Genomic DNA, 10794 nt, shown 5'->3' with positions numbered 1-10794 from the left:
ACCAAAGCCTCTACTGACATACTCTCGCCGTCCTAAAGTACATACACCTGTCTCTGCTCTCGCCGTCCTAAAGTACATACACCTGTCTCTGCTCTCGCCGTCCTAAAGTACATACACCTGTCTCTGCTCCTGCTGACTCTTCTTCTCCAGCTGCAGGTCCATCTCATGTCGAGCCTCATATCTCTTCTGACTTAGATGTTCCTATTGCTCTTCGTAAAGGTAAACGGTCTTGCCCAAAATATCCTATCTCTCTTTTTGTCTCTTATGACCGTCTCACCTCATCATTTCGTCAGTTTGCTTTGTCATTGTCCACTATATCTTTACCCAGGTCACATGAGGAAGCTTTGTTAGTACCCGCCTGGAAACAGGCTATGGATGAGGAGATGAATGCACTGCTTTCTAGAGGGACTTGGGATTTGGTCTCTCTACCTGCTGGAGCGACTGTGGTTGGCTGCAGATGGGTGTATACCTTGAAATATCGTCCTGATGGGTCTGTTGATAGATATAAAGCTCGCCTGGTTGCTAAAGGATATACCCAGACATATGGTATTGACTATTTTGAAACCTTTTCTCCCGTTGCTCGTCTCAACTCCATCAGAATTCTTTTCTCTCTGGCTGTTAATATGGATTGGGCGATGCACCAACTAGATGTGAAGAATGCTTTCCTTTATGGTGATTTGGACGAGGAGGTTTATATGGAGCAACCTCCTGGGTATGTTGCTCAGGGGAAGAAAATTATCTGTAGGTTGAGAAAGGTCATCTATGGGTTAAAGCAGAGTCCTCGAGCTTGGTTTGATAAGTTCAGCAAGGTTATTTCTAATGTTGGTTTTCAACGTTGTCAGTCTGATCACTCTGTCTTTCTTCGACGCACAACAACTGGTTTGGTTATTTTAGCCGTATATGTTGATATTCTGCTGACTGGGAGTGACTCTGTTGCCTTAGCTGAGACTAAGGAGTATCTAAACCGTCATTTTGTCACTAAGGACATGGGAAAGCCAAAGTATTTTCTTGGGATTGAAGTTGCATATAAAAAACATGGTCTGTTGTTGTCTCAAAGGAAGTATGTGCTAGATTTACTAGAAGAAGCAGGTCTCTTGGAATGCAAACCTGCAAGCACTCCAATGGAGGCAAATGTTGATTTGTGGCGTGATGATACCTCTCTACTAGATGATGCTGCACGATATAGGAGACTAATTGGGAAGCTAATATATTTGACAGTTACCAGACCTGATATTACTTTTGCAGTAGGTGTACTGAGCAGGTTTATGCACAAACCTAGAGAGGTTCATTGGACAGCAGCTCTGAAGATTTTGGCATATGTCAAAAGTTGTCCTGGCAAGGGATTGTTATATAAGAAGCATGGGCATACTCACATTTCGGCTTTCTCTGATGCTGGCTACGCAGGAGATATGGGAGACCGAAAGTCAACCTCAGGATTTTGTACTTTTGTTGGAGGTAATCTTGTGACTTGGAGAAGTAAGAAACAAGATGTAGTATCACGATCTAGTGCAGAGGCCGAATATAGAGCAATGGCTCACACTGCTTGTGAGATGGTGTGGCTAAGAAAGTTTATGACAGAGCTTGGTTTTGTTCAGTCTGGACCCATGCCAATGCATTGTGACAACCAGTCTGCCATTTATATTGCACAGAATCCTGTGTTTCATGAGAGGACAAAACATATTGAAGTTGACTGCAATTTTGTCAGAGATGCTTGGGAGAAGAAGATAGTATCTCTCACATTCACTCCGTCCTCACAACAACTTGCTGATATTCTTACCAAGGCTACTTCTTCAAAGGTGTTTTCTACTATATGTGACAAGCTGGGCATGGTGAATATTTATGCTCCAGCTTGAGGGGGAGTGTTAGATTAAGTCTATTGGGTATTGGGATAATGGGCTGTGACCCGTTAACCATACCCCTATTTGTATGACTATATATATATCTCTCTAGTATCTGAATAAATCAATGAAGTTAGGGTTTTTGCTCTCTCAATTATCTCTTTCTACATTACTAATCAAGAAGATCCCTTTCTTTATCAACAATCAATTTGCATAGGAACAAACTGTTGAAGGAATCACGACCCTTCACCTAATATCCTAAAATACATCATCTTCCAACTAAAAACAGATATTTCTCATCATTCTTTCAACCTTTACACCTCAAGTATTAGAGGCTTGAATTGGAGGTTTGTTGGGTCTCGCACATCATAATAAATATCAAGCAAGGAAAGTATTTTCTCTGAGTGTTCCCTACCCATCCTGAAACCTGGTCAAATTGAGGACCCTACCTTATAATTGGCCATCATCATATCATTTGTGGGTACCTGCAGGCCTGTGCGCGCACATCATCCAACTCATCTGTTACCGTGGTGAGTTTTTTTGGTTCAATGCAATTTAATGGTAATTGCAATTTCATGTAAGCAAGACATCATGGATTGCTCATAGCTGTTTGTTTCACTGCATTTAAAAATGTAGCTGTACATAATTGCAGGGGCAAGAAAATTTTCGATCAGTTTCACACCTGACAGTTACAGTCTTTTTAATTAATTGCAAATATGTTTATGATGCAACTTCAATTGCAACCAACCCCAATAAAAAAAATCAAATAAACTAGAAATCCCAAGGCAAACACCTGCCACGACTGTATGTATGCTATTAATTCTTCAAATATACATTGTTTTCTCCATAAGAATTTGTAGATAATTAGTAACTTCACTGGGATTCTTGCCAAAATTTAATGCAACACAATATCTCAGACAAGGAAGGACTATTACATAATCTAAACGAGCAAGAAATGCTCTTGCCAAAGTTCGGTAGTATGAGACAGTTTTCCATAGTTTACACGAAAAGATAATAGAAACTACAAGAAAATTAGGCTACCTCTTCTAGGAGCTTGTATCTTCTGACTTTACCTCTGAACACTTGCTTCTCTCCCCTCAAACTTGTTGTGATCTCCTCTTTTCCCATTGATTGATCATTCTTAGTCTGCGATATTTTGATTTCTTGCATTTTCTGTTTCTTTACTGCCTCGTCGAGATACTGTGGAAATACTCCTCTCTTTAACTTCACTCTGGAGGTATCGCTGCTACTGCCTTCATTGTTGTAATTAGAAGGAGAAGGTATAGCGTAGTTGTGGTTGGTGTCGTTCAAATTACCACCCTTTGTTTCTTGTCTCAAGCACCAGTTGCATGCTCGATAAGACTGGAATTTTGGGTACAGATTACTACAGTACCTGTAATTTGCAGATAAAAGTATGCAACACGCATGCGCATTCTCGTATGTGTTAGAATTGAAATAAAAACATACACGATTAGAGACGACACAGGTAAAAATCATAAAAAATAATGTAAAATTAAAAAGATTACGTCTTACTTGTGTTGTGATCGAATGAGGCAGGATTTGCATCGGAAGAGCTCCGTCAGGAGGCCATGATCCCCACACATGCAACAAATCCTAGCCAATGCTCCATCGTTGCGTCCCATGATCTCGAATATCCTGGGGAGAGAGAGATAAATTAGTTTAGTGCCTATATATACTTTTATTTGCTTTGTTTTAGTTCAGGTAGAGTTGAAGGGAGGATAAAGAACTGAGTTTTAGAGGAAGGAGGGGATGAAACAGAGATGTAAGTAATGTAGAGAAAGGGACCACATATGTCTACGTACATTTTCTTGGGTCTTTGTGGGGTATATATGTAAGTAATGTAGAGAAAGGGACCACATATGTCTACGTACATTTTCTTGGGTCTTTGTGGGGTATATATATATGGGTCCGCTTAGGACGAAAATTTAGAAAAATAGACACAGGGACAATTGTTAGCCAGTAATTAATTAACTTAATTCAGGAGTGGCGTAACCATGAATTATTGGAGCTTTGAAATTAGTGCTCTTTTTTTTCTCTCATAAAGATTAAAGTAATTTCATCAATAATCACATTGGGTAATATCAAGATTTATTTTTAAAAAAGAAACTTCAACCAAAATATTATCCATGATAAATTTTTGTTTAATAAAAAAATGAAAATAGCTCCTTAAGTATAATTAGAATTAATACAATTAGCTTTTAGAAAAAATGAATCAAGTTTGAAAATGATAATTATAAACTAACCCAAGGATTTGCTGCTTTTTGAAATCATTATTGCATCATTATTGTCAATATCAGTACAAATAGTTAGATTTTATATATGATTATAAAGCAATCATTCATCTATTAACACTTTGCAGTTACACAATTTTTTTTCCATGATATTCATAGATAAAGCTGTTATACCCCAAGATTTAGTCTCACATCAGATATTGGTTTGAGTGATTAAATGGTTTAAATGATGGGTTGAAAGTCAAGTGTAATATTGACCGGTCAATTTCAGTAGTGGATTGAGTGTGTTGCACTCGATGAGTCCTAAGGCTTGCATCACCCCAGTGGTGGGCTCGCGGACCTGGGGCGTGACAGTAACTACTCTCTCAACGCTTGCAATATTTGAAAGCTTAGTAGCTTACTCTCTTGACGATAGGATTTTACTTACATATATGTGAATATGTAGAATTATGCCTGCAACTTTAAATCCCAAAAAATTAAAAAAAATAATGTTAAAATAGAGTAGACTACAAGATAGCCTACCTGCCTGCATGATTCAAATAGAATAAATGAATAAGACTTAAAGGTGTCAATGAGCTCCATTCTAAAATTAACAAGAACGTACTATTAATTTACATCAAAGTTTTGCCCCTTTTAGTTGACTCATGGAATTTGAGGAGCACATAAACAGGGACTGGTAATAAAAAAGAGCCTGAAGAAAAGATAGACGCAGGGAAGTTTAGAAGACAGTAATTTTTCTGAAGGGCGGAGAATCACAATCAAAACACACACACACACTATGTATAATTTTGTGAAAGATCGAAGAGAGCTAGTGGAGACACTAAAATGTCGGAGAAACTAAGATGCGAGTATAACTTTCCTTAATTTTAACATGATTTTCAAACGTTGAAGTTTTCATGTTTTACCGAAAATCAAGCTTCTTACCTAATATAACGCAGAAGTTGCACTTGTGTGGCCTTAGCCTCTCATACATCTCATATTAAATATTGCTGTACTGTAATACATTAAAAAGAGTTGCAACGTGGGATACCGGGTTCACTTAAAGTTGATTCATTTCTTTATAGATAAACTTGAACTCGGTTTTCTTCGAATTAAAATTTAAAAAATGATTTAAAATATCCGTAGACAAATTTATCCATTTTCTATCCACTACTTTAACTGATTATTGAACAAATTAACGATATAGAATTACCATACATTAAAAAAAATTAAGGAATATACTCTACAAAAGCTTTCAAGGAAAGCGTTAACTCCAAAAGAGAAACATGAGCGTATATATGTGTGGGTACACACACATATAAGTGTGTGTATGTATATTATAAGGTTCTTTTATATATAAATGTATGAGTTCGGAAAAAGCTTTTCATGATCAATATTACCCTTTAGTATTTTGAATACTTTATTTAAATCTTAATTGGTCCTAATTCTAATTACATCTTATACTAATGTCACGTGAATTATCTATAGCTAAATAATTTTTTTTTAAAAAGATTAATATAACACATGGAATCTAGAAATTAACAATAGCCCCTAGCAGAATTTAAAATTTGTAATTAACGCCCTCAATATTTTAAAAATTGCAGAAACAACCCCACTAGGTCAAATCACAAAAAGCATGCTGAAATTCTAAAATTTCAAAACTTACAAACAATATAGATGAATTCAAGGGGTTACCATCAAGCACTTGAAAATTTAAAATTTGCAAACAATAACATCAAAGTTATAAAAATTGTAAAAACTCCCTCAAAAGTTAAAAATCACAAAAAATCCTAAATTTTCAAAACTTATAAGCAGTACATCAAATCTGGAAAGTATTAGCAAACCACTAAAAATTTAAATTTTGCACAAAAAAAGTAAAACTTTTAAAAATTGTAAAAAACGCCCTCAAAATTTTAGAGTTGCAAGAAATATCCTAAATTTTAAAAACTTACCACCAATACAAAAAACATGGAGATTACAGCCATCTAACTTAAAATTTAAAATTTTTAAAAGATATTATCAAAGTTTTCAAAATTGCGAAACACACCCTCAAAACTTCAAAATCACAAAAAGACTAAAATTTCTAAAGTTGGCAAAGAAAAGAGTAATTGTTTAATATTCTAGATTTTCATTAAGATATATAAATTTAACTTCTGATTTATCCATTTTCTGCATCAAAAAGTAGTCTAAGTTAACGCTGGTAAAAAATAGCTATAATAATAGATTAAAAACATTCAATTAAAAAATAAAAATCTAAAAATATATATGATAGATTAAAAATTAACGTCATTGTATAAATTAAAAGAACTGCATATAATTTTACTAATGACATTAATTGATAGGGGCTAATTTACATAAAACTGATAAAAGACTATAATATAATAGTTTCACATTAACTGATTATAATGTATAAATATTAATCCTGATGTTAATAATATTTATAGGGTAAAAAAACAAAAAGTTATGTATAAAGAAACTATTAGAAAATTCAGACATATCCTTCAAAAAAAATCAAGCTGTTTTCATTTCAAATGGAGAAGTGAAGAAAATAAACTCAAAATTCAGAAACGTTCATGAATCATTTGAATTGACATTGACAAAAGGTAATTCTATCAAAGAAACACCAACCGAGTTCTCCTTAAAGAATATATTGAACTACTTTGTCCTAATCAAAAAAGTATTCTCCATGAAAGATGCAAGAAAAATTAGCAAGTATTTGTTAAAACAAGTGCACAATAAAGTGAAAATAATTACAAAAAACAAGCACAAGAATAAAGAACAAACAATCACCAACGCAAAGATTTTCATAGTTCACCTAATTTGGGCTACATGCATGGCAAAGACTTCGGAAAAATTTCACTATCTAAAGAGAAAGAAGCGCAAGAATGTAGGTGTAAAATTGATTTCCCGAAATAAGGATCTTATTTGTATTGATAAGAATAGTTTTATTACAAACTAATGAATCAAAGTTACAACAGAAGCGGAGGGAATGCCCTCCTTATTTAACGTGAGGTCTTTGATAGCGATAGGATGCCTCCCTCAGTGTCGAAACTAAGTTTGCTTCCAATGGAGTTACAGGCGAGCTTTAGTACATAGTAGAAGCTCGTGCCGACCGAGTTCGAGTTCCCGAGCTTAATGGTTGTCAAGGCCGAAAGCTAGAAGAAGCTACTACAGTGCAAGGACAATGCAAAGAGCGGTCGTCGACCAACTAAGAAGTGAGCTAATCAGCCGAAGAGCGAGCCTCAGCGAACATGTGAGGAAGCGACCTTTTTCACGTAGTCAGGAGTGGTTCTTAAATAGGGAAGAGACAACATGGTCACTCCATTGAATCATGAGATGTGACCATACACTGTTGAGAGATGTTATACCTCTCACTTGATCTCCTCTTTTCCCATTGAATATTGATCATTCTTAGTCTGCGATATTTTGATTTCTTGCATTTTCTGTTTCTTTACTGCCTCGTCGAGATACTGTGGAAATACTCCTCTCTTTAACTTCACTCTGGAGGTATCGCTGCTACTGCCTTCATTGTTGTAATTAGAAGGAGAAGGTATAGCGTAGTTGTCGTTGGTGTCGTTCAAATTACCACCCTTTGTTTCTTGTCTCAAGCACCAGTTGCATGCTCGATAAGACTGGAATTTTGGGTACAGATTACTACAGTACCTGTAATTTGCAGATATAAGTATGCAACACGCATGCGCATTCTCATATGTGTTAGAATTGAAATAAAAACATATACAATTAGAGACGACATAGGTAAAAATCATAAAAAATAATGTAAAATTAAAAAGATTACGTCTTACTTGTGTTGTGATCGAATGAGGCAGGATTTGCATCTGAAGAGCTCCGTCAGGAGGCCATGATCCCCACACATGCAACAAATCCTAGCCAATGCTCCATCGTTGCGTCCCATGATCTCGAATATCCTGGGGAGAGAGAGATAAATTAGTTTAGTGCCTATATATACTTTAATTTGCTTTGTTTTAGTTCAGGTAGAGTTAACTTGAAGGGAGGATAAAGAACTGAGTTTTAGAGGAAGGAGGGGATGAAACAGAGATGTAAGTAATGTAGAGAAAGGGACCACATATGTCTACGTACATTTTCTTGGGTCTTTGTGGGGTATATATGGGTCCGCTTAGGACGAAAATTTAGAAAAATAGACGTACAGGGACAATTGTTAGCCAGTGATTAATTAACCTAATTCAGGAATGGCGTAACCATGAATTATTGGAGCTTTGAAATTAGTGCTCTTTTTTTCTCTCATAAAGATTAAAGTAATTTCATTAATAATCACATTGGGTAATATCAAGATTTATTTTTAAAAAAGAAACTTCAACCAAAATATTATCCATAATGTTTGAAACTCTTCCATAGGCCAAAGGCCTATGATGTATATTTATAGATAGTCAATGTGAATAGGTTGAGTACCCAAGAGTCACCCCCACTTAATGGGGTGTTACACCATCATAATGGGGTGTGAATGGAGGGGTAATAAGGGGGAGGCCAAAGGCCTCCCTCATCTCATAATACTCCCCCTTATCCATCCATTACCTTGGGTTTAGTTTATGAACACTTCAGAGTTCGTAAAGCTAATGGGGTGGATACTTCTGGATCCAGAGTAAATTTGTTTGCCTCGTTAAAACCTTAGCTGTGGAAAACCCAGTGGGAAAAAAACCATCAGCCTAAGGAAAAAGAGTACAACCCATAGGTTACTCCCCCTGAACCATACAAGCTTCAGGCTTGTAGGTCTTTCAGATGTCTCATCCCTATTCCTTTTACAAGTTTTACAAAAGTACATCTAGGCAGAGCCTTAGTGAACAAGTCAGCTAAATTATTACATGATTGGATCTGCTGTACTTTAACTTGCTCCTCCTCTTGAAGATCGTGTGTCCAGAAAAACTTGGGAGATATGTGCTTCGTCTTGTCACCCTTGATGAAGCCAGACTGAAGTTGAGCAACGCTGGCTACATTGTCTTCAAATATAGTAGTTGGCTCAAGGTCACCAGTCTTCAGGCCGGTAGACACTAAGATGTGCTGAATGACAGAACGAAGCCAAACACATTCTTTGCTGGTTTCATGGATCGCGAGGAGTTCGGAATGGTTGGATGAGATTGCTACAGTGGTTTGCTTGACAGACCTCCAGGAGATGGCCGTACCACCGAATGTAAACACAAATCCGGTTTGTGATTTCTCGGTGTGGGGATCAGACCTGTAACCTGCATCTGAATAACCAATTAAGGTGGGAGACCCACCCTTCGGGAAATATAATCCCAGGTCTATAGACCCTTGGAGGTAGCGCAGAAGATGCTTAACTCCATTCCAGTGGCGCTTTGTGGGCGCTGCACTGTATCTGGCTAGTAGGTTAACTGAAAACGCTATATCGGGACGCGTACAGTTAGCCAGATATAATAGTGCTCCAATGGCACTGAGGTAAGGTACTTCAGGACCTAGCATTTCCTCCCCCTCTTCCAGCGGACGGAAGGGGTCGTTCTTTACATCCAATGATCGAACAACCATTGGTGTACTAAGAGGATGACATTTATCCATTCGGAAATTTTTAAGTAATTTCCGTGTATATGTGGATTGGTGTAACAGGATACCACCCTTAAGGTGTTCGATCTGTAAGCCAAGACAATACTTTGTTTTGCCTAGGTCTTTCATTTCAAAAGTATTCTTAAGGCTTTCAGATATCCCAGCGATCTCTGCAGGAGATCCAATGAGATTTAAGTCGTCGACATAGACGGCGACTATAATGAATCCTGTTCCCGATCTTTTTATAAAGATACACGGGCAGACTTTATCATTTGTGAATCCTTGCGTAGCAAGGAACTCACTTAGTCTGTTATACCACATTTTCCCCGATTGCTTAAGACCATATAATGATCTTTGAAGCCTAACAGAATAGACGTCCCGATGTCTATCTGCTATCTCTGGTGGAATTTTATATCCTTCAGGGAGTTTCATATAGATATCTTTATCTATATTGCCATATAGATATGCAGTCACAACGTCCATGAGCTGCATTTCTAGGCCTTCCAGAGATGAGAGGCTTATTAGGAATCGGAAGGTATTCCCATCCATAACCGGAGAATATGTTTTTTCATAGTCTATTCCCGGTCTTTGGGAAAAACCTTGTGCTACAAGCCGTGCTTTGTAGCGCACAACCTCGTTGTGTTCATTTCTTTTTCTGATGAAGACCCACTTATATCCCACAGGTTTTACACCTTCAGGTGTTTGGACTACTGGTCCAAAGACTTCGCGTTTCAAGAGTGAGTCCAGCTCTACTCCTATTGCCTCGTTCCACTTTGGCCAATCGTCTCTGCGTTTACATTCCTCTAGAGACTGTGGTTCGATGTCATCGTCGTATTCAGTGACGTGAACGGCAATATCGAACGCAAAATCGTCGTCGACGACTGTGCTTTTTCTGTCCAGTACCTCCTCAGTACGTACAAAATTTAATGATGTTTCTCCTATTTGTTCCTCTTCAGGGGAATCTAGGAGGGGAGAGGAAGCTGGTCTGAGCTCAGTATCCTGTGTTGGGTTCATTTTTATTTCTCCAAGATTTTTTCTTTTACGAGGGATTTTGTCCTTCGAACCTGGTGGGCGTCCTCTTTTCAATTGAGGTACAGCCGTTTCTGTTGCCGGCGGATTGCATCCATCTTTGGGAATGTCAATCCTAGCTGGCATGTTGACAGCAGGGACGTGTGATCTGACAATCTTCTGGT

General features: G+C 37.4%; 1 protein-coding gene across 1 annotated transcript; it reads right to left on the bottom strand.

Annotated features, from left to right (window-relative positions):
• Positions 2624-3641, bottom strand: LOC109832262. The gene is made up of 2 exons (XM_020399689.1): positions 3372-3641; positions 2624-3231 (listed from the first exon to the last, which is right to left on the bottom strand). Exons 1-2 carry the CDS (start codon positions 3479-3481, stop codon positions 2871-2873), a joined length of 471 nt encoding a protein of 156 aa, XP_020255278.1. The 5' UTR covers positions 3482-3641; the 3' UTR covers positions 2624-2870.

The sequence above is a fragment of the Asparagus officinalis genome, chromosome 3, assembly GCF_001876935.1.
Source record: "Asparagus officinalis chromosome 3, Aspof.V1, whole genome shotgun sequence".
Lineage (NCBI taxonomy): Eukaryota > Viridiplantae > Streptophyta > Magnoliopsida > Asparagales > Asparagaceae > Asparagus > Asparagus officinalis.
Note: the sequence above shows the minus strand (reverse complement) of the source record. Positions and strands in the feature narration are given on the sequence as shown.

Excerpts from the sequence above, each read along its gene's own strand:
- LOC109832262 (XM_020399689.1), bottom strand. The coding sequence starts at position 3,481 with ATGGGACGCAACGATGGAGCATTGGCTAGGATTTGTTGCATGTGTGGG. Across the intron at positions 3,232-3,371 it reads CTCATTCGATCACAACACAA|GTACTGTAGTAATCTGTACC; the intron begins GTAAGACGTAAT and ends TGCAAATTACAG.